Source organism: Python bivittatus, unplaced genomic scaffold, assembly GCF_059951505.1.
Source record: "Python bivittatus isolate LINGU-HERP-01145 unplaced genomic scaffold, Pbiv_v1 ctg000700_np1212, whole genome shotgun sequence".
Lineage (NCBI taxonomy): Eukaryota > Metazoa > Chordata > Lepidosauria > Squamata > Pythonidae > Python > Python bivittatus.
Window position 1 is genome coordinate 96983523 of NW_028277098.1, and position 24847 is coordinate 97008369.

Sequence of the window (24847 nt, forward strand, 5' to 3'; positions counted from 1 at the left end):
AGAAACAGGAGACACATTATTTTGAATGTTTTAGAGAAATGTTTTTTTTGTTGTTTTTTTTTGCGGGGTGCTAAGTAGAGTTCTGCACAAGGGTGCCTTGTATACCAGCACCAGCCTGTTTTAAGATCTCTGTAAAGCTGCTGGTTTTTATTATTTGATTTATATCGTACAGTTTGGTGCATTCTCTAGGGAACAATGACTGCTGGGCAGCTTGGAGGTGTGATAAAAAATAAATAGCGAGTTTATGGCAGGTGCAGCATTTCAACCAAGGACTTGTTGATTCAAAATCCAGTCTCTTCTTCCTGACACTAAACAGTGTGATCACCCAGACGGTGAGTCTGTAAAATTAATCCACCGAGTCTCTAAAACTGTATCCATTCTCGAAAGGAGATGGGAAGCTTCAGACTTGTTATCTTTCTGTGTGTATTTGTGTGTGTGTGTGCACACACATGCATGCACACAACTCTCTCTCTTCACATGCACACATGCACAAACATATATACATAGGTGACACTTTAGGGAACCCATTTATCTCAACCTATGCCCATACTAGCATATAAAGCAATTTATGTATTTATTATTATTTATAACAATTCAGGTTTGGGGACCTCGTGTACTGCTGTAAGCAGTGGGGGACCTAAACTAAATATATGGGCCGTCTTTAGAGAATTGATTATATAATTTGATTCTATATGTCCAGTTTGGAAACCGGATGGTTCTCTTTTATGCTTCCTTGTTCATCCTATGGAACGAGGAGGAAAGATTGTTGACCTGTTAAACCACATTAGTGCAATTCCCATCTGGAGAGTGCAGGCACCTAAAGAATGTGGCAGGCATAAAGAGCAAGAAGGGGGGAGCCGAGGGAAAGACACAGCAGCCGTGTGCTGAGTGAAGATGCATTCGCCCTGAGAAGATGCTGCTTGCTGTTTTCTGGCCCTCGTCTCAGTGCTAGGGCTGCTTAAGACTGCTCTCCCCCCGCCCCACCTTGCACAGACACGGAGAGGCTGGTCTGCAGGCTCCTCCTCTCCCTCACATTAAAACGAGTCAAGTTTCCTCTTTGGGTGCATAGTGGGAGTTTTTTTGCTTCACTCTGCCTGGCAGGAAGGTGCCAGTTGCATCTCCCACACCGTCTCGTGCTTGAAAGCAAGCTTCCTTCAGGCGTGGGTACCAAAAGGAGCCACAGCATCTCTGCTGGGGTGCAGCACTCAAGAGCCAAGCCATGCATCTCAACACAACTTCTTCACTGCCCCATCTGGGATATGTTATGGGTCAGTTTCATCTACCATCCACCAATTCTGTCTTGCCTACAGCTGAGAATCTCTCCAACAGTTCAGAACTTGGGTCCTGGCTACATGATGAGGATCTTGATGTGAACACAGACATCTACTCCAAGGTCATGGTCACCATCATCTACCTGGTACTCTTCCTGCTGGGGACCATTGGCAACTCCATCACTGCTTACACCCTAGTGAGGAAGAAGTCCCTGCAGAATCTCCAAAGCACCGTGCACTATCACCTGGCCAGCTTGGCGTTCTCCGATTTGCTCATCTTCCTCCTCTGCATGCCCATCGAACTCTACAACTTCATCTGGGTGCATCACCCCTGGGCTTTTGGCAACAATATCTGCAAGAGCTATTACTTTCTGAGGGATGCTTGTACTTATGCTACAGCTCTCAACATCGCCAGCCTCAGCATTGAAAGGTACATGGCCATCTGCCACCCTTTCAAAGCCAAGAGCATCATGTCCAGAAGCCGGACCAAAAAATTCATCAGCTGCATTTGGGTCGCCTCCTTTTTGCTAGCCATCCCAATGATCTTAATCATGGGAGAGATCTACAAGATACCCCAAGATCCCACCTCACTGATCTGTACCCAGATTGTGGAAGATTCCACCCTTAAGATTGCCATCCAGGTGAGTTTTTTTGCCTGCTTTGTTTTATCTTAGTGTGAGTAGCTTGTCTGAGTCATGCCGGGCTCTAGGTATAGTTAATGCCTACAGTTCAGAGATCAGTTAATGGCTTTAAAAAAGAGAGAGAATACAAGCAGACAGTCATTTTTCTATAAATCCGTAAGCTTTCCCTTTGCCAGGGCAGATGGCAGCAAATCTCTTAAACACACGTAGTGCCCTATGTTGTTTGACAGTTTGGAAACCGTGTGTGTAGCTGCTCCTCAAAGACTCCAGCCAGCTCACTAAACTTTGCAAAGCAACCCTCTTCCATTCGTGTAAAGACTGTTTCACACTATGCATTCTTTGGGGGAACATGGGGGAGTGGGTGGGTGCGGGGGGGAGAATGAAAGGTATCTGCCCAGCAAACACATATTTCCAAATGGGTCAGTCATACGGGTGCAGGAGCAAAATACCAACTCTGGGTCTGACTGTCGTTCGGTGTGTACAGAGTTTGCAAAACCAGCTTTCTTGCTTTGTGGTGTAAGAAATAGGATGGAAGCAGGGCTGAACATTAGCTGCTTTGGTAAAATCAAAGCCAAACTGTGCAAACAGCCTACATTGCACAAACCAACCAATTTGCATGATTTCTCTTATTTCGTATCACTCATTCTGCGAACTTTTACTTTGCCATATCATTTTGTCCACCTCTGATCCTTAAAAAAGCAGAAATTAGAAGGACAGGGAAACCTGGTTTTTACCAACAACTGGAAACCTTCTACAGGAAGGATTGCGGATTTTTCCCAATAATGTGAGATAGAAGAGAAAGAAAGAAAGAAAGAAAGAAAGAAAGAAAGAAAGAAAGAAAGAAAGAAAGAAAGAAAGAAAGAAAGAAAGAAAGAAAGAAAGAAAGCCGTGATTCACAAGAATTGACTGCTGACCCCAGCGCAAAGCAATCAGGCACATGTTTCCACTATTCATAAAACCAAGTCCACAGCGATGGGGTCCAAAAGATTTCAAAATATTTGCTGCTCCAAATTTAGAATCGCACATTGCAGTTGCTTTTTGAAAAAACCTAAAGAGGATGAAGGAATTTTCATCGCTAGTGCAGTATAGAGAAATCTAGGCATTTTGCTTTATAGCCCTCTTGGCATTTAATTCTTAAGTTTAAGAACCAGGAAGTGTTTCAACCAAACATCCATCAAATAATTTGGAAGACAGATTCCTCCCCTGAAATTTGTTTCACTAGTCCACTTTTTGCTAATTCTTCAGTGTGTTTACTCATGCAAGAATCCAGTTGAACACACAATAAGTCATGCATGGAATTACATTGTTATTCTCCAATTTCCCTTTTCTTCCTTGCATCCCCAAATATAGCATTTTCTGGAGGTTGCAAGACCCCCTTATTTCACCCTCCTCCCTAGAAAAGCTGCTAAATAGAAAGCAATTGCTTCAGCATGAGTGCAATGGTTTGGAAGTGATGCTGGACAACAGGTATCTATTTATTTATTGTAAAATATTTACAAACCTCCCCAATCAATAAAGGCTCTGGTGGGGGACGTCAAAGCCAAAAGGAATGCCTTGTAATAACAGAAATTAAAATAATTAACAATACTACAATCACGTAGCCACCCACAAATGCCATGAGCCAAAGGCTTGCCGAGATAAAGTGGTTTTAAGGGTCTGCTGGAAAGTAGGCAGTGTTAGAGGCAGGTCTACTTCAAAGATTGGGGGGCCTCTGTCAAGAAGGCATACCTTAAGAGAGGACTCTTAGCAGACCTGCTTATGACGGACCGGCAGAATTATATTTGGTAAGGTAGACTCTGATATATCCTGGTGCCATACTGCATAGAGCTTTATAGGTGAGCATTTTGAACCTAGCCTGGAAGGCAACCTGGACCTCAAAAATTGTTATTCAACAAAAACAGGTTATCACAACTAATAATCAGATTGTTGCATTTTGCACCAGCTGTAGGTTGTCAGCATTCTGCTAAAGCAGCCCCTTTTAGAGCTGGTAGCAAGAGCCGAAATGGGAGGCAATCAGGATATGAGTCACCATTGCAGGAAAGATTGTAGGGTGGTGATTGGTACACTAGCCACAGCTTAGCTATTGTTTTCACCTGTTGCTCTAGCAGGACCTGTGAGTCCAGAAGGATCCCAAATCACAGACCAGTTCTTTCAGCAGAAGTATGACCCTGAAAGGGCTGGGGTCAATGTTACTGAAAAGCCAAGTTTTCAATAAGGAACTCTACCTTGGTATGGTTTAATCTAAGCTAGCCTCCAAACACCAGTTCAAGATCTTCAAAGCCCAAAGTTCAAGACCTCCCCCACATTGCCACCTGTATAAGTGGGTATTATTGTAGAGAGAGCATGTAGACTTTCAATGCTCTAACTAGAGGGTCCAACCCCATTTAAGAGTTAGCAGAAGAGTGCTAGAAATCAAAGCTCTTACGGAAATTACAGATGAACTTTCATTCCATTCACATTTGAATGTGATACAACCTACTTGTGCATTTACAGATTGAAACGTAAGCAACTTAAAGCTGCAGTGCAATTCACCAATTAGATACAGATATTACACACATAGGATGAGAAGCACCCTGGAAGCCAAGCCCTGATGGTCAAGGATCTGGGTCTGTTTAGTTTGTAAAACAGAAGATTGAGGGGAGTTATGATACTGATCTACACATATCTAAAAGCCTGTCACATGCAAACTAAGGGTAGAGGAAGGACCAAAGGTTTGAAATTGAAGAAAGGAGATTTTGGCTGAATATTAGGAAGAGTGTTCTGACTGTAAGAGGTGTTAAGTAATGGAACAGTCTGTCTAAAAGTGTGATGGATTTCCCTCATTGGAGATTCTCAAATTGGGTTGGAGGACCACCTGTCAGGAATGGTTTAGTGCACTGAGCAGCAAAGGGCTCAAAGCCCTTAAGGTCCCTTCCAACTCATATATTCTACAGTTAGGGAAAAATATGCATAGAAATTGCACACCTTTTTTCTAGAAATATATGAAACTGGATCCTATCAGGAAAAATTGCTTGCAAAAATAGTGAGGATTCAGCAAAATTAGAAGCAAAAATAGGCATGTTTGAATACAGACAGACAAAATGTAATCCACACTTCAAAGAAAGATAATTCCAGATACAAGTTTTGAAAAAATGGATAGTCTCACCCATCCCTAAGGAAAATTGGAGAGGGATGAATGCTGGGATCAGTTTTCTACCATCTCATAACAAAAACTGGCCATCATAGAGGACAGCTTTCTTATCCAGGAACATAGAAAGTGGCCTTTTATAAAACCAGACCATTGGTAGAAATAATTCAGTACTGACTGAGTTGCAGGAACCAGGAGTTTTTCAAACAGAGATAATTCATAGCATTCCCTGGGGACACAGTCTCTGTTCAAAGCATAGATTCACCTTCCCCGCTATAGGAACAGTTGTCTTCTTAAATGATGGGGATTTAAGGAAGGTTGGGGTTAGAACCCATCCAAGCCATCTTTCCAAATCCAAGATCAGCAATGGTGGATGTATGTATTTATTTATTTATCCCATTTATAGGATGCCCACTTAGATGTCTTGGGGCTGCGTACAACTGGAAACATACAGTACAACAATCGGAACCATAATTACCCAACAGAGAGACAGCAAACATAATAACAGCAAAACCACCCCCACAATAGGCCCACATCACACCTGAGGAAAGAGCCAGATTTTAAGGCTCATCTAAAAGAGAGGAGGGTTGGGGCTGTTCAGATTTCTGGAAGATGCTATTCCATAGGGCATTGCTAGAAGGCATGCGTCTTGGGTCATATAGATAGCGTTGCTTAATAGATGGGACCTGAAGCTTGTTGGATCCCATCTGGGGTAGGACCCTAACACCTGGACACATTTCAAAAGCCCTTTGAAAACCATCTCTTCAATACTTAGCTTGTTAGGAGAAACAAGAGGGAAAGATGAAAGAGAGTAGTGAACACGGAAGAGAGAAGAAGGGTCTGGCTTCAGCCCTGCTTACCTCTCTGCACTTAGTTTTTATTGATGTAATATCTCTGAGGGGTTGTGGTCTTCAACAGGTCTTGAATCTAGGATAATATCAAAGGTAGAATCCTAGAGTTCGAAGGGGCCATCAAGGCAACCACCTTCTCCTTGAAGGGATCCAAACTGAAGCATCCCAAAGAAATAGAATCATAGATTTGTCCTTGAGGAATGATCTTTGGGGGGTAGAGGGGGACTCAACAGCTACCTGCACTAAGGCTTAGAAAGAAAGCAGAAGGTTAGCATTTATTCTTGACCAGGATAAACAATAGCAGCAGAGTTATTTCAGGCTGTATTGTTTGACGTGTTTCCTGCGGCAAAATATCTTTGGCATGGCCTTTCAATGAACCAGTGAAACAGGAAGCCCCAGCATCCTTCTTTCAAATGCTCCAATGAGTGGGGTTTTTTTTTTTTCTTCTGAAACAAATACGACCTCAGGGCATTTGGGCCAACTAAATTCTGATAAAAAATGGCAGTATAAGTGCAGTCTAAATTAATTATCTGTCCACTGATTAAGAGCATCAAAGGGCTGCTCTTTTGATTCAAAACAGAACCACCTCCCAAGGCTTGGCAAATGAACATTGCACTTATCATAAAACAGCTCAGAGCAACAGAGCAACTATGAAATTATCAGATGGAAAATAAAGATAACAATAAGGCAGAGAAAAAAAGTGAGGGGGGAGAGAATTTGGCCAATGAGGAATTTCAGGGGGAATGTTGTGTTGCAAAGGGATTAACTGAACCAAAATAGGAAGCTGATATCAAAAGAAAAAGGGCATATGTTGGAATGAAGGAATCAACTATTTGAAAGTTGTTCTATATTTCTTTCAATTTCCTCACTCTATAAAAATTAGAAAATGGAACTTTAAAGTAAAATCTATTCTAACACTACTAGTTTTGTATGTACAGGAAGAGCCGTCTCTCCTTCCCTGTCTTCTCTTTCTCTGTCCAGAAGAATTTATTTAGGCACTTAATATTCCATTGATATTCTGAAATAGTAAAACCCACCAATCAATAGATTTAGTGAATGAATCAGTTAGATAATAGGAGTCATGGGAAATGGCCTAAGGAACAGAGAGCAAGGTGCTGTTAGAAACGATAATATACGTGAAAGCTGACATGGTGATAAAGGAAGAACTGTGTAAAAAGGAAGAGGAGGAGAAACAACATCAAGAATAGAATGAACAGCTAAAGGTTATTATTTGGGATGCCACTGATAATAGCTAATATAGCCTGTGTCCTCTAGGTCCCTTGTATACCACAAAACACTCCCTCTCACAATAGGTTTGTAGCTGGAAGGAATATATCCTCCCAAATACTGAAATATTGCCGCTAAATCTTAGAAAAATCACATTACTTGACAAAGAATGTATGAGTTCATTTTAAGAACTAAGCACTGCAAATGGGCCCAAAGAATTTACAGAGATTATTAAGATTTATATTCAGGGGAAGATGTAAAAGTCTGACTTATTTTATTTTATGGAATATGAAAGTAGAACTTAAGAACAGGATTGTTTTGTTAAAGCAACAGGAAAGAAGTTGAGTTTAACTAACAGATTGTCAGGGCCAGCCCAAGAACAAGGGTGAAACAGTCCAGTTGAGTAAAGTTCCTTTATTTGCTTACACCTTATAGACAAAATCTTGCCAAACTAAATTTGTACCACAGCAACTAGTGGATATACCCTGGGAGATTCTAGGGAGTGGCTATCCTGAGCATCTTCCTCTTCCCACGCTCCTGCTCTGGACTGTGTTGTCTCTTGTCTCCTTTCCCCTCCTGGAATGCACCCCCTCCCTCCTGATAGCCTTGATCTCCCACATCACTCTCCTCCTCATAGATACATTCCATCACAGAGATACTGGCAAAGGTGTGTACCATCTTCTACTGTATATCATGTATATTCTTTTAGATCACTGAGTACACTTAAAAATATAAGAGGGGAATATGACCAAAACAAATTCTTGGAAATGCAATCATACATCTTGATATATCCATCAAAAGACCAGGATTGGCTCAAGTGCATATATGGACTCACTAATATATGCAGATGGTAGTGAGATGAACAAAATGAGGATAATAAACTCATATAGAGAAGAAACTAATAATATGTCAGAAGATCTCAATAGGGTGAGAAGTCCTGTGGATGCAAATTTGTACATACGCAGATGTGCATGTAGTCTTGATGTGCTGATTTGTATGGATAGATTTATATTTAAAAGTAATATGAGATACATCTCAGCTAGGAAGATTGAGCAAATGGCCTGTGTGCTCTTGTGGCTCTCTCTGTATATTGATTACCTTTGGCTTTGATCAAGTGAATAGGGTTAATAAGTGATCCTAGATAAACATTGCAGGAGGAGAGCCATGTTAGTGTACACTGGGAAAAATCAGAGTCTGTTTTAACACCTTTTCTGACTAACAAATTTTATTAAAAAGCATACGCTTTCCACAGCTCCTTGTGAGGAACTGATTTGATTATCGCCATCAAGTTGGTGTCAACTCTTAGTGACCACATAGATTTTCTCCAGGATGATCTGTCCCTAATGGTTTGATGAATAAGTTATTCTGATAGATACAAAGCAGTTATTTCTGATTCTTTATCTGATCTCACATGCCTGGCATAACATTGTCTCCCCCTCAAATAGCAATTTAAAAGTGTGACTAACCCCAGGGCTTCTCCCTTTGCAACCCCTTATCTTTCCTTTCAGTTGTTCTTTCTATCATTTGGAAAACGTCAAGAGATGTCAAGTTAAACTAGCATCCTACTTGGCTTATTCGCATCTCAAAATTACATTTCTTTGCTTACATTGTCAGATTCTCTCTCTAAGGCAACAGATCACTGTTTTTTACATACATTAAGGGATTGGTTCAAAAAAAGCACAACTAAATAGAAAAAAATACATTTTGAATGAGTTTCAAATTTCTAGCGTGGCTGAAAGCTATGCTGCCTAGAAATTCTGAAGTTGCCGTCCCAGTGTATCTCAAGGGTGCTAGGTTGGATGTTAGCTCTGTTTGTGTGATATATTTAACCAGGTCAAGGAATAAGTGCAAGATAGATGGTATGTGCCTCAGCAGTAATTTTTGTGAGAAGGATCTGGGTGTTCTGGCAGACCAAAGATTAAGCATGAACCAACCTTGGAGTGCATCAACAGAGGTATAATGCTGAAATCATAGGAAGTGATAGCTCCACTTTAGGCTACACTGGTCAGATTACACCTGGAATATTGTGTCTCGTTTTGGTCACCCCCATACAAGAAGGATGCTGAGGAACTGTAAAGAGTGCAGAGAAGGCAAAAAGATGGTGAGAGTCTTTAAGGCTAAATCCTATGAAGGTTGATTAAAATAACTTGGTAAGTTTAGCCTAAAGAAGAGCAGATTAAGGGGAGGCATGATAGCAGTCTTCCAATACTTGAAGGTTTGTCACAAGAAAAGGGTGTAGATTTATTCTCTATAGTGCCTGAGGGTAGGACAAAAGCCAATGGGTAGAAGATTCACAGAGAGAGATCCAACTCGAAATAAGGAGGAATTTCCTGACCATGACAGCTATTAAGCAGTGGGAAAACCCACTTACTGGAGTTATGGATGGTCCATCACTAAAGATTGGACAGCCATTTGTCTGGGATGATCTGAGAATTTCTGCCTTGGACAGGATATAGGACTAGAAGACCTCCAAAGTCCCTTTCACCCTTATGGTTCCAGGATCCTATGAACACATGCTAACCCAGCCATGCAAATTCACCCTATCCATCTGCAGAGGAATTAAGAGGTACAGTAGTATTGACAAAGAAGGTTCTCCTGCCCTCCATCTCTATATTCTTTTCACTTCTGCATCCACACCATGGGCAGGGATATCCACAGGGGTTCAAAAAAGTCAAGATGGCAGCCACAAGCACGTAGTTGAAGCCCCATCACTTTCTTATATGTGTTGGAGACACCCATGACCAGGGTTATCAAAAATGGGAGGAAAGGCGTGGGGCAAATAAGTTTCCCCTCCATCATTCTACCCTAGACTTTTAAGCATTTCTCCCTCCAGACTTGCAGGGGAAGAGCAGAAGGAAGCAACAATCTCTTAGCCTTCTTAATGATGTCAGGTAGGTTTGGAAAATAGCCATTTCTGGATCGTTCTGGATCATGCACTGCAGGTGAGTCAGTTGCCCCAGTCAGCCATGGTGTGCTAACAAAGCCACTGAATGAAGAGGGAATTTGAGATACACTGTACCCACATACAATCATGCCTACACACACATTATGGATTTGACAGAGTCTTCGCAATAGATGACCAGCACCACAACCAGCACAGCTGAATGTATGAATTATGCTGAATCACACCCGTGATTGCCTGATTCATGATTACCCCATTTGCTGTGATTAGCAATACCCTCAGGCTGAATTTTTTTCCCTCCCTCCTGCTGGCCCTCCAGCCCTGAAGCTTCCTTAAAAGACTTTTAATTGGCTCCATCAGAGCCTGAACTGAGCCAGTCCTGATCAAAGCTACGAAGCTTTATTACTTGGGCAGCCTTAATATCACAATTCCTAGGATTTGAAGAATCTTGAACAGCAATATATACGAGATGTTGAATTTCAAAAGATTCTTACTTTTGCAACTTCCTTTCCCTTTTCTTGCTGCAGCTTAGATGGGGAGAGGAGCTGGGTGGGGGGCATATGGAACAGAGAGGACAGCTCAAAATGGAAGAAACAATGCCATAAATTGATGGTTTTCCAAGTCAGAAGATAATGAGGCCAACCTTTATTAATCATGCAATTGCATTAATGTGATTGAAGATCCTCTCTTTCTTCCAGACAGATGAGAATTGCATCTTACAATTGCACAAACAGGGAATTTTGTGAGGTATGGGAAGCACTTAATGGCAAGATTGGGGAAACTCCACATATTTTAGCCTTGGGAAAAGGGACAGCTATAGGAAGATAGATTCCAGATTTTCCTTAGGAAACATTTCCAAACAGTTAAAGTCGTTTGACAGCAATTACTCAGAGAGATCTTGTTTCTCCTTCGTTGGATGCATTTAATCAAAGGATGGAAACTTCTGTTGGAAGTCCTTCAGTTCTGATTCCTGCATCAAATGGGGTTGGACTTGATGACCTCAGTGACCACATACTGGGATTAGAAATATGAGGAGGGTCTGAGGAAGCTGGGAATATTTAGTCTTGGAAGAGAAGACTGAGTGGGGACATGAGAGCACTTTCAAGTGCCTGAAGGGTCCAGCAGAAGAAGATCAAGACTAGTTCTTTATTGTCACAGTGCGTAGGGCCCAGAATGACCATTTTATGTTATAGATTCCAACTGAATGTTATGAGAAACAATCCAAGCTGCTGGATATCACTTGTAGTATCTACAGAACCATCTTTCCCACCCAGATTTGGGCTGTCCCCTGCAATCAGTGAGGATCCCATGAGAGGTGAGAGGGCTTAAGGACCAACGACATGCCACCAGTGACAAGCCTTGGTGGCAGCAGTCAACTTTTGGAACACCCTAACACCAGTTGTTAGGAATGCCTCCAACCTCTCCTGTTCTGCAGGATGTATGGGTGCTGATAAGGGCTGCCTAGGTTCATTAGATGAGGTCTCATTCTGTATTAGTGCCCTCCTTTTGACTATTAATCGCTTTGAGCCCTTTGCTGAAGTGGGAAGTCTATAACTGGGCAAGTAAATAAAGAGATATTGTGGCAGAAGTGCTGGCAAATTAGTGTAACACTTTAAATTATACGCTTGACTAATTTTCAAAATAAATCAATCCCCTCTCCCCCACAAAACAATAAAAAAAGAAAGAAAGCAGTTAACCATGGTTTTACCCACAAGCAGGACACTGCATAATCAGTCTGCATTATCATCTCACCACTGTGGTTCTCATGTCTCCTCAAATCATAAAATGTGGCTCCCAACCACAAATAATTGCTTTTCCATGCTCTAAGGGGATACTTCCCACTCTATGGTAATAGATCTGTACCATTTTCTACAATATACAATAGATGAGATAGACAGACAGACAGACTGTAGATAAATAGATAATGTGTATAGATAATGTAGATAGATGATAGATAGAGTTCAGAGTTTAGACATATAAACTGAAGAAATGAAAAAAAAATATTCTGGCTCAGTTTAGCTCAAGAATTATGCATCATTATCTGAGCTCAATAATCAGGGTGGGGTCAGCAGCTTTGGGGGTATTATGGATGAGCTGATTGTCAGAGGTTCCTATTCTCTTGGTCTCAGAATTCAAGACTGGCCTACAGTTGTTCTGCACAGAGACTGAAGAAAGAGTCCCTTCCTCCTAGTCACTGAGATAGATCCACTGTCTCCTTTTTCTTTGACCCACATTCTTGGATATTCTCCACTCCTCAGGAACATACTGCAGAGATACACTCACACTACTGCAGTCTCAAAGGTAGCTGCCGGAGAAATGGCACATCAGGACCTTGTATGAGGGATGATTTGATTTGGGTTTATACATGTAGGTAGGTAGGTAGGTAGGTAGGGGTAGAAACATGGATGGATGGATGGATGGATGGATGGATGGATGGATGGATGGATGGATAGATAGATAGATAGATAGATAGATAGATAGATAGATAGATAGATATAGAAAGACAGACAGACAGACAGAATTTAATTTGAATATTTTATTTGGTAGAAAAGAATAAATTGAAACCATTTCATTCATAAATATAGCCAGTTTGGTGTGGTGGTTAAAGGCCAGAACCTGGGAGACTGTGAGGTCTGCTTTAGACACAAAGGCAACTGGGTGACCTTAGGCCAGTCAGTCTCTCTCAGCCCTAGGAAGGGGGCAATGGCAAACTACTTCTGAAAACATGGCCTTCAGGGACTTGTCCAGCTAATCTTGTCCAGCTAGTCACCAGGAGTTAAGACTGCCTCAAAGGTACCACTGCATTACATATATATGAACAAAATGTTTCATTTTATTCTTCCCTACCCATTTTTTTTTCTTTTTTTTGGTCTTTGTTATTTTCTGCCACTTCAAGACAGTTTTGACTCCTGGTGACTTCCTGGACAAGCCCTGCAGTTTCTTGGGGAAAAAAATTTGGAAGTAGCTTGCCCTTGCCATCTTCCCTGGGCTGAGAGAGAGTGACTGGCCCAAAGTCACCCAGCTGCCTTTTTGCCTAAGGCAGGACTAGAACTCCCAGTCTCCCACTTTCTAGAGCAGTGCCTTAACCATCACATCAAACTGGCTTTCTTCCTACCTAATAGGATATTGAAAATAAATTATGCAAAAGGTCTTAGGGCTCTGTCCATCAACAGGGTAACTCTCCCAAGAGTGAAGAGCAGGGGACCAAATTTGGAGTGTGAGGGAGAAGCGAACAGAAGAAATATCTGGTTCAAAAATGGACTGAATTTAGCTGGGGATGGCAAAGGAAAAAAACAGAAAAATCCCCCAATGATCCCTCAAGGGGAAGGCTTGTGGGGGACAGCTGGGCAGTTGCTCAGAAAGCTACTAATTGCCCCATTCTAAGCTCCCTCCCTCTTTTCTGGTCATGTGACCCAAAGCAGACCATATTCAGCCTACCCTCTTCTTCCCAGTGCACACAGACACACCACACACAGACACACAAGCAGAAACACATATTTGGAGAAGAAAAACCAGACATCTCCTATGGCCACCACCAGTTGGAAAGAATTCCAAAAGTCCTGGTCTGCTTGCTTTCCCTACCTTATTTTTAATAAGAACCTTTATTTGGATAAGAACTTCATGTACAAGGGGAGAATCCCTTGAAGTTTTGAAAAAAGATGACCAAAGACGAAAGACAAATGGAGAGATCCACTGCATTCAGACTGAGAGCTTTGAGCATTTCTATCGGCCTTGCAAGGTAGTCCAGAGAAGAAGCACACCTAAAAGTACTAGCTCTAACTGTATTGTAAGATTACATTAACAGAATCCTGTAAGTCAGAAAGTACCTCTCTCCCCCCTCGCTTTTACAGTCCAAGAAACTAGGGAAAGTCCCTTCTGAGATGTTTGCCACATCCTCATTCCTGCTGCAGGCTAAGCTGCCTCTTATCTGACTGTTCCTCTGGCTGTGGCTCTTACCCCTGTCTCCCAAGGTCATTCCCACATACCATTACAGTTTCAGAAGATGGGCTTTGCATGGTTGTTTCTGTGACCCTGCTTGTGGAACTGGATGAGGGTTACTGCTTCCTTTTCTTTTTCTGGATAGTACACAGGGCATCTGCAGAGAGAGGTCAAAAATATCAAGAGAGTGACTGTGACCAGGCATACAAAGGGCCACCCATTTTTACATCTCTCCATGCTGGAAATAGTGGCACTTGTGAAATTCGACTGGTACCGATAAATAAAGAGTTCATTTAGTTGTTTGGTTGTTTTCATTTCATGACAGTTTAATAACAGTTAGAAATTTCATCCTAAACCAGGATAGGAAGCTCTTCAGATTTTAAAAATCCACATCTGAGAGAATGTCAGACTGATGGATTTCTCCATCCATGATTAGATATTTAATTCTGAGTTCAGGATTAAAACCTAGAACGGTCTTATTCTTCCTAGAATGTAGGACAGGAGACTGAGACAGATTTTCTGGGATTGGAACTTCCAAAAGTTTGTTTTTATTACAACTTATATTTTGGATGTGATCTTGTTGTTTTAGCTTTGGATCATCTTATTTGATTGATTACACTGTGGATGTTTTCATACAAACGACTGATTTGTAGGAGTTGACTGATTATGGTGAACTAAATCTGAATAATCAAACAAACAAACAAAGACTGGAAGTTGCTCTTACAATGTATCTTGAGATTGTTCGGTTGGAAAATGATGACTGAACCCATTTCTATATGTGCACACTTCTATCCCTGCAGCATCTGCAAGGGAAGGGGGTCAAAATTAGCAAGATGGAAGACAGAACCTCAAAATGCAAGTCTCACCTCTTTTAAACATGTGTGCAATGTTGACATATTCTTCTTTACATTACTTCTGAGATGGCCAACTAGAGGCACCAAGTTTTCAAGTGACCTCCAAAAAAAAAAATTTTTTTTTGGTAGCTCCTGAAACCCCTCTCACAACTGCTGAAAATGGGTGGTTATTTCTTGCCATAAGTTCAATTAACCAGTTTTGCAGTGGAAAACACCAAAACTGTCCTGTGAGCTCTAAAATAGCATTAACACAGCTGATAAAACAAAGGGCGGAGGAAATCCTAACAGCTTAGAAAATAAAAGCAAAAATCTACACGTGCCCCATAACATCATTTCTCCACCTACGATGGCCTTTCCATTCCCCCCAAGTACATGGCATATACCCCAAGCTCATACGAGTTTTTGATGGAACCTTAAAACCGGTCTTTTCCACTTGCTGATGATTCTGTTCAGCTGAGCATTTTAAGCCTGACAAAAATGTTGGCAAACATCAGAAAAGGTAGGAGGAAGATCTGAATTCTTTATCTGGGTAGCGTAAATCTTTCATTGAAGGCAAGGCCGTGTGATGCCGCGGCAGAGAAGAAAGGCAGCTTACCTTTATCAACATCCGCCCCATTCTCCAAGAATAACTAATCTGCACCTTTTCGCACCAGATGCCAGTCTTAGGGCTGGATCAAAGTTAAATAAGTCTCCTGCTTTTGCTGCTTTAGGTAATCACTTGACATCCTGTACTGAGCTTTTCTGGTTCTTACATAATTGTGGATAAGTACCCATTGACTGTGATGAGTTTAGCTTTTTCACCTGGGCTATTAGGGACAGGGAACAACCAAAAAAAAAAAAAAAAGGAAAGAAATGTTAGAGAAGCTGAAGGCCTTTATTCCCCATCTTCCTTATTTCCAGTTTGCTGGGAGTTTGCAAATAATCAGAAAGGCAGCAATCAATTCTTCTGGTCCTTTGGTGCAGAGGAAAGCAAATCTATTTGATTTGAACTTTTAAAAGCAATCATTCAATGTATGGTTTCATTCCTCAAAGGCTGGAATAAAATCTCCAGATTCATAGAAGCTTTTTTCCCCCCACAATCTAGTGGTGTTGTTTGAATTGTGTAACCACCTGTCACATTTCAGAGCAAATTGAACGAGTAGGCTGAGTGTACGAGTTTCCCAAATTGTGAATCCAAATTCGCTGTCAAAGAAAGATGAATCCTGTGACCTGCAGATATTCCACAAATTGATCAGATCTGCATAATTTGTCATATGCTGGTTAGTTTGTTTTTGCTAGTTATGAGAAACAGTAGGAGCTGGGCGGAGCTGGACAGAGTACTGAATGGATATCTTTTCCTTCGGCTTGGTGATTTCACACTTTCAAGCATATCTTTGAATTCTTAACAGGTAATAAGAGTAGGTATTTGCTTTAGGAAAAAGACAGTGTAGGTTCACAAGGTTTTGACCTATGGGCCATGTGTTGTCTGCGTGCATACTAAAACTATCTTCGTAGTTTTGCTCTAAGAAACCACAGAAAGATGAGATGAAAACCCTTTGTGAAGAGAAATGCCCTAAGACATTTCAGAGACTTGACCTTCTTTTGTTGGATAGTAGCTACACACTTGGGGCGACAAGGAGCACAGTCATAGCAATGTGAGCTTTTTCTCAAAGCATATTGCCATTGTAATGAAAAATCACACACAGCCTCCCCAGATGGGTGCCTTTTTCTCAACAGGTCTCAAGAAGAAAGTGGCCTTTTTTGGCATTTTTACATTCTGGTGCATTTCAAGTTTGTGAGAACATAATTTCATTAAGAATGAAACACGAAGTGGAAACGTTAAAGGCCTTGATCTGTTGCAGTCCAAATTCTGGCTGTCATATAAAACAGAAAAATCAAGTATATTAGCTTGGTACCTTCTAACATCTGAAGGGTTCCAGTTTGAGGAAAGCTGAACTAGAGCATATCTAAAGAGGGGACTTTCAAACCATCCATATTAGCTACCATGACCTCAACTGGTGGCGAAGAATTCCACGGTTGAATTCCATGCTACGTGAACAAGTTCGTCCTGAATTTAGAACCTGTGGTTGACCTTGAGTTCCAATATTGTGAGGGAGGGAGCTAAAATGCTCAGTCTGCATTAGCTATGTTATGCATGCTTTTAGAGATCTCGATCATATCTCCTCATCCCATTCTTTGTTCAAAGCTAAAAAAGCAGCAAATGATTTCACCCCAACCCTGTCTGTGGACAGTTTAGAAGGAGTGACGAAAGTGAGTCAATACTGTTGTGGTAAATCAGACAACCTACTTTTGAAGAGCTTTTCCTTGGAGTGCTGTGTACAGGGTTTCCAAGACAGTTTTCAGCTTTTAGCATGTTTTGTTCCCAACAGTCTTTCATGTGATTTCTAATTTGCCTCTAGAGTGGCTGCTCTGTCATTTCCTTAAAACACTGGCTTTTAAAAGACCACATAAAGAAGAGGCCAAGGCAGACTGAGGACACCTTCCAAACAAGCTGCTGGAATCAGCCTGGACCATGATAATCTCAGGCCTCTCACTAAATATACTGTAGATCTCTTGGAGATCTCTTTTTCTGGTTATTGTTGTTTGTTTCCTGTATTTTTATTCTGCTTTTCCAAGATGCTTCACAAAATCTCACAAAACCAATAACAAGGGACAAAAATCTGATCTAAATGAATTACTTATTAGTTTTAGTCCTCGAAACCCACACATAAACCCTGGGGCGTGCCCTTTGCTCTCTAACCTTTGGGGAGCTGTGACATAAACATGCCAATCTCCTGAAGAACCCAAGAAACGCATCTTCAAAAGCCGAAGCAAACAAAACAGTGTCTCTTCTCTCATTTCACCTGGTGAGGCATTCTGCAGAGGTGAGCTCACCCTTGAAAATCCATTGGCTTATGATCTAGCCAGCTTGAGGCATTTCGGTGGGTCAATCAGAAGTCAAGGCTTCAGCTAAACCTTAATTGATCATCCGTGCTGATCACACGCCCCTCTTCACAGAGAACTGGTGGGCTGTATTCTGGGCCAGGTGAAAGTCCTTAAATCATCTCTAATGGTAACCCCCAACAGAGAGTTCTGCAGTAGTCCAGTTTGGAGGTACTCCATACATATTTGGATAATTGGGGCATGATTGTCTTTTTCCAGGCAAGAGTATAGGTGTAAGATGATAAAAATGACCCTAATTAGTAGCTGGATTAGCAGGATAAAGATAACTTTTATTGGCAATACCCTTCCATCTGCAATCATGGATCCCAGATACCCCGTTGGCACAGACAATACCTCTGTGCCTCAAATGAAATTGACATTTTAGCACATGTTTTTCTAGGTGCAGTTTTGTGGCCTCAACTAATCCAACCTTTGATCAACAGACTGCCTGGCCTCTCTGACCAATGGTATTTAGAATTCTTCCTACAATACGAACATCCTGAAATCACTATACAATTGGTAAATTCTGTGCCCCAGCTATCATGCTCTGTTACATCCAGATCCAGGAGCAGAAGTACATTATTCATTCATTTTAAAAAAATATATACATACATACATACATATATATATAATTTTTACTGAAGATTTTTTTACAAAGTTAAAAGCTACAAAAAAGTAAAAAAAAAAGAATAGAAAAGAAAAAATAGAAAAGGTAGAAAAGTAAAAGAGAAATGAACAAAGGAAAGAAAAAAGACATATTTAAAGAAGTGACTTCCGATCTTCTTTGCAGCAGTTACAAACATAGTTAACTCTATTTCTACCCTCCCAGATTACATAATTCCCTTCTTCCCATATATATCCCTTTTTAATCAGTAAATCCAGAAATCATCAGTTCATTTGTATCCATTCTCAGCAAAAAGTCCATAAAAGGTTTCCAGTCCTTTATAAAAGTGATTATTGTTCCCTCCTTAATCAAACAAGCCAACTTAGCCATTTCTGCAAGCTCTACCATCTTCACAGTCCATTCCTCCATTGTGGGTATTTCTGTATTCTTCCATCTTTGTGCATATAATAACCTCGCTGCAGTTACCGCATATAAAACCAGCCATCCATGAGTCTTTTCTAATTGTCTATCCATAAGTTTTAGTAAGAAAAATTCTGATTTCATCTGAATGTTAATTTTTAAAACTCTCTGCATCATCATATGTATTTGTGTCCAATATTTTTTCACTTTTTCACAAGTCCACCATGCATGGTAAAATGTCCCTTCTTGTTTTTCACACTTCCAACAGTAATTAGAAGTACCTTTATACATCTTAGATAATTTCTCTGATGACATATACCAACAGGACATCATTTTATAAAAGTTCTCTTTTAAATTGTAAGACAATGTGAATTTCAAGTCTTTTAACCACATACTCTCCCATTGATCCCTTTGAATATTACTGTACAACCAAAATTCTTAGCCCATTTTATCATGCATTCTTTAACTTGCCCTTCTTCCGCTTCAAATCTCAACCAAAGTTTATGCAATTTAGCAATCACATGTTCATCATTGTACATAATCCATTTTCAAATTCCATTTTGTGATATTGCAGTCCTGGTACTTTTTTTATCTATATTAAATCAGAAGTAGGTTATTTTTAAAATAATGAGATGTTGCTGTATTTTTCGAGAGTACTTTCAGATTGTATTTGCTTGTTTTAACTTCTATGATCAGTTTTGGACCATAATAAATTGCTTGTTCATTCTTCCCTTCCGCTTTTATTGGCACGCAATCCACACTGTGCCCTTTTAGCTGGCAGCGCCAAGCCAACCCTAGCTGATTTCAAACAACAAATCCCAGAGAAGCAACGGTAAATCACTTCCACAATGCTGCCAAGGAAACTGCACGGATGTGTTCACCCGGTTGGGCTCAATTGGAGGGTATCTTTAATTTGCGCTAAGTGTGAAAGAGCTTGCAAATAACTCCTTATTCCTTTTAGGGAAGATTGGCGATTGAGGAGGAGAAGGAGGAAGAGGAAAAGGAGAGATATGAGACTAGTTTGCATAACATCTGCAAAGGGTGATTTATAGATGATGTATGTTCCCAGGTTTCTAGTCCATTCCCTGTTCTGTGGCCGTAGCAACATTATTACACTTCTTTACTCCAAGCTGCGTGTTTCACACTGATTTTCATTTCACTTCTCCTAGTTTGCTGATGTGATCTTGCTTCTCTCTCCTTGGAAGAGGCACCAATATTATTTGTTTGCCCTGATACAGGACTCCCTAGACTGTTGGCTTACAAACCAGAGCTGAAGGTCCCTTTGGAATTCAATACAGTTTCACTGCAATGCATGTCTCCCCTTCTGAATGTTGGAGAAATGTCAGTTCCTTTTCAAGCAAAACAGTGTCACCTGTCGAATGGTCACATATTCTACATTCATGGAGTTTGTTAGAATCGATCCCAGGTTTCTACTTTGCAGGGCAGGGACATTCTCGCCGTTTCATTCACTGCAATTGCTGAGCGTTTTGCCATTGCCGTGCGCAGAAATAAGATAAATCAATACCTTTGATGCAAGAAAAAATATTTTAAGAGAGATTGCCACTGGGGTGAAATCTTCCTGGAGTGTGAGTCTCTCACCCTTACTTAGGGCAATGTGACTCTCCTTTTTTTAAAACAAAAATATTAGAATTTTACAATACATTAAAAGTAGAAACAATGAAAAGAAAAAGAAAAAGAAGAAAGAAAGAAAGAAAGAAAGAAAGAAAGAAAGAAAGAAAGAAAGAAAGAAAGAAAGAAAGAAAGAAAGAAAGAAAGAAAGAAAGAAAGAAAGAAAGAAAGAAAGAAAGAAAGAGAGAGAGAGATTTTTTTACTTCCACCCTTCTTTCTATCGAATAATTGCTATCTTATTTGTTCCCTTCCCTCTTTAACCCTTTCTAATCTCCAGATCCATAAATCATCAGTTCTTTCAGCAAAAATTCCATATAAAGCTTCCAGTCTTTTTAAAAAGTCTTAATCATTTTTTCCCTGACCAGGGCAATGTGATTTTCCTGTCTTTCATTGTCCTGCTATCTCCCCAGCATTCAGCAGCCTCCCTGTTTCCCACAATCCCACATAATTCCAAGGAAAAACATCACGAAGGAAATCCATCTTGGAGAGTGATTTCAGCGAAGGCACTACTGTCCCTCTTAAGAGGGTGCTGCCCTTGAGAAATTGCGAGAAGAATTTATTTTTTAATTCCCCTGGAGAAATTCAGGAAAATTCCCCACCCAATTTTGATGCCAGCCAATGGAGTGGAAAATTGGAAATGCCATTTATGACGAGCTCTATTCAGATCACTTATTAGCACCATTATTATTTATATCTTCTGGAGTCCCATGAGATCATCATTTTTTTCATGGTTTAGGCAAAGTCTGTACACTAAAACACTCTCTCAATCACTTCTTTTGACTTACCGTCATATTACGTAGGGGAGCATAGATAAAAAAGCTAGCCAGCAGAATATAAAAGTTGTTGGTAAAAGGAGGTTCACTTTGCCATCTTGATTCCCTGAACACATGGTGCCCCAAGAATTAAAGGTCTCCCTTTAATTTAAAGGTCTAATAGGTTTCTTTCTATTTTTTTCTTTCTTTTCTGTAGATAAAATAGCTAGCCAGTAGAAGATAAAAGTAGTAAAAGGAACTTCCACTTTGTTCTCTTGACTTCCTGAGCACATGGCAACCCCAAGATTTAAAGGTCTCCCTTTCAATTTTTCTCTCTATTTTTCTTTCTTTTCTGTTTTTTTCTTTTTTCCTTTTAATGCTTTTAGTTTGTATTAGCTCTTATCTTTGTAATTGTAATGTTTCATAAAATGACTATTTAAAAAATGGCAAGGTTGAGGGGAAGAATGTGAATAAGAAGGATGGGTGAGATGAATGTCTTTGGAAGAACTTGAATGTCTTTGGAAGACTTGAATATCTTTGGAAGAACTAGGAACTGGGAACTGGGAGATAACAATGGACAGGATTTACCTAGACAGACAGTTGACATCAGAGCGGACTCTGTGACATTAACTCATTCAACTTTTCAAGCTGGTAGAAGGAGAGCCGTGTCAGTCTCTGGTGGCAAAAAACCAGGAGAAGTCTGTAGCACTTTTTCCAACAAACACTTTTTATTCAAAAGCAGAAGCGCTGTGATTTTGAGCTGCAGTGCACAAAAGCTTTTGCCTTTTAATAAAATAGGTTATTCATTTAGCCCAGTGTTTCTCAACGTGGGCAACCTGAAGATGTGTGGACTTCAACTCCCATGTTGGCTAGGGAATTCTGGGAGTTGAAGTCCACACATCTTCAAGTTGCCCAGGTTGAGAAACACTGATTTAGCCTATCCTGCCCCTTTCAAGGACCCTGCAGTTCTTCCCCTGAAACTCAGCCAGCACGCTTTAAATTTTAAAATGTAAGACTTTTATACTTGACTCAAGGCCACTATCAAACTAACTTGATTTCTATGAGCCCTCAAGTTCCCTTGCAATATAAAACCACAGATACACACACATACTTCAACACACACACATCTGACATCCCATCCCTATAGATGCCTACCTCTCTCCTTCCCTGGGGCAGAACCAAAATGGCCGTTGTCATAAATTACAATAAACAACTAGCAATTTGATCTCTTTTCTGCTGGATGCAGCCTCTCCATCCACCAAACGTCTCTTCTGTGGTGCAGAACTGAGGAGGAATCCCCGGGGTCCCATTTTGCATCTCTATTCTGCTGCTGTTATGTGTATAAAAGGGTTAAGGACCGTTTGGGACTCTCCATGCAAATTACCCAGCGGGTTGTCTCCAGTGGCTCTGGAAAGTTCTGCATTTTTCTGATATAGATAAGATATAAATAATGCAGATTGTTGGCATCAAATCCTCTGCCCTTTTATCTCCTGCTTATTCACATCTGTCTCTCCCTGTTTTTGCCTGCCTTTCATCCTGTTTTGGCCGTAAACTGTTTCTGATGTTTGCTGATGTTGAATAAATAAACATCAACCTACATTTTTGCTAGCTGAACTGAGTGGGGGTGTGCTTGCTTTGACCTGGATCTAGGAATGGACCTTAGGGAGCGTCCTGGGGGCAAAGTAAACTGGAAATTACTCACAGGCATCTTCCTACAAAAGGCCCAGGCAGAGAACCACAGCTGAACCCTGAGGACGGACGGACGGACAGATAATGTAATCTTGCCTGTTCTTCATGTCTGCCTCTCCCTACTTCTGACTGTCTTTTTTCTCTTTTTGCCAGTAAACTGTTCTGATGGTTGCTGATGTTCACCACGTGAACCTCAAGCTATCTTTTTGCTAGCTGAACTGAGCGGCAGGTGTGCTAGCTCTGATCTGGATCTAGGGATGGACTATAGGGAGTGTGCTGGGGGCAGACTAAACTGGAAATTAGTCATCATTTCCCAACATTTGCCATCTACCCTTCAGGCAAGTCTTTCACTTATCAAGCTCAAGCAACTGAACAATTTGGGGAGCAGGTGATCCCTTCCTTGCAATTTTGAAGGTGTAGCAGGACTGCTTCCTTCAACCAGCATTGGCCCAGCATATTAGGTCACCTCAGGGCAACTGATCAGGGTCTCCCACTTTGGGGGAATAAAGGGAGCTGAGGCCAGGAGGTGTTGCTTTTCAGGAGCAATTCTGTAGCACTGTCGCCTGCTGGAGATTAGGCTAGCCCTCTTGCTAACTGCCCTTAGGAAGATGCTGAAGACCAAGCTGTTCCATGGAGAATCCCAGTTAGACTTGGCTATCTTTTTATTTTTTAGAGATTAAATGGAATTTGGGGAGTTTAATTTTGTTTTAATTGTTTTTCATTTTTATTTTCATTTCTACCGTGGAGATTTTCGTACTGCTTAGAGCATATCAGCTGCGGGAAGTCTGTCCTGATTGCAGTGAATAAAAATGTAATGTAATGAATGAATGATTAAATAAATACGCTTGCTGATGGAACAGCCCATGGTGAGGCTGCCTGTTCCAAAATGGGGGTGCAGCTAATGAAAAAAAACAACCCAAAATATCTTCCCCCATTTGCCAGAAAGCAAACTGATGAGACTGTTCCATGCTACTTCACCTCTATCGTCCAGCTTAAATTTAACTTTTTTCAGAGTATGTGGGCAGTTTTTCCAGTAAAGCTCTAAGCTGCAGTGCCCTGAAGTCTTCCTCCTCCTCCTCCTCCTCCATCTATCCTCCTCCTCCCCTCCTCCTCCTTCTCTTCCCTTCCTCCTCCTCCCCTTCCTCTCCTTCTCCTTCTCCTTCTAGTTTTTGACATTCATAACTTTAGGTGGGACAAAGATTTTGGTATATGTTAAAGGATGAGCTTGTAAGCACATGTTGTTCACAGATGCATCTTTGCCTCTCCCTTTAATGGAAAAATACAACTGGCACTAATGCTATCTCTCCCTGACAGATTGCAAACAGCTTTATAAAACACAAGAGATTAGATTAACTGTTGTGACTTGCGAACAATGCATTTCCCTCCATCTGCCTCCCACTTTCAGTCTTTTCATAAATCTAAATGAAATCCTTTCAGAACATCAGAATTCCTAGGGGTATTTTTCTGAGCAGGGCTTTCCATGTTGGCTTCAAATAGTGCTCTTCATTAAGCAAAACTGCTCCACTGTGCTCCCTCATCATGGTTAAACAGCAATCAGTGTCCCAAGCATTAATAAAGTTTGAATGAATGTTAACTAAGCACAGGCCAAAAGTGGCCAAAAGCTTAGGTTTCCTTGGTATTACCGAAAGGGAACATTGGATGGAAGTCCAGATGACCTCCACAACCGCATGACCAAAGCCCTGTGACCCATATAAAAAAATGGATGGCTTCAATCATGTGGTTACACATGCCACCTTGACTTTTTCAGTCCCACCCCCCATGGACGGCTCTGCACCGAACCCTAGAAATAACTTTGGGACCCCCTCTCCCAACTCTCTTGACTGTTTTAACTCTCCCGTGGACTGCTTCAAGTGCCAGAAATGGAGCAGAGAAAACGGAGAAAGGTCAGCTGGTCTTAGAAACACAGGATTTTAGAGAATTCCTAAGAGAAGCAGGAACCTTGCAGATGAAATTAAAGCCACAGAGAACCCATCAAATGCAGCCTACTCAACGGCTGAA

General features: G+C 41.0%; 1 protein-coding gene across 2 annotated transcripts in view; it reads left to right on the plus strand.

The window, feature by feature from the left end:
* The first annotated feature begins 1098 nt into the window (after positions 1-1098).
* Positions 1099-24847, plus strand: part of NTSR1 (neurotensin receptor 1) — a 131162-nt gene continuing 107413 nt past the window's right edge. For both annotated transcript variants that reach the window (XM_088153858.1, XM_088153857.1), the window contains exon 1: positions 1099-1912. In XM_088153858.1, coding sequence (XP_088009984.1) covers positions 1220-1912 — 693 coding nt within the window. In that variant the 5' untranslated portion in view covers positions 1099-1219. The remainder of the gene's footprint in view (positions 1913-24847) is intronic.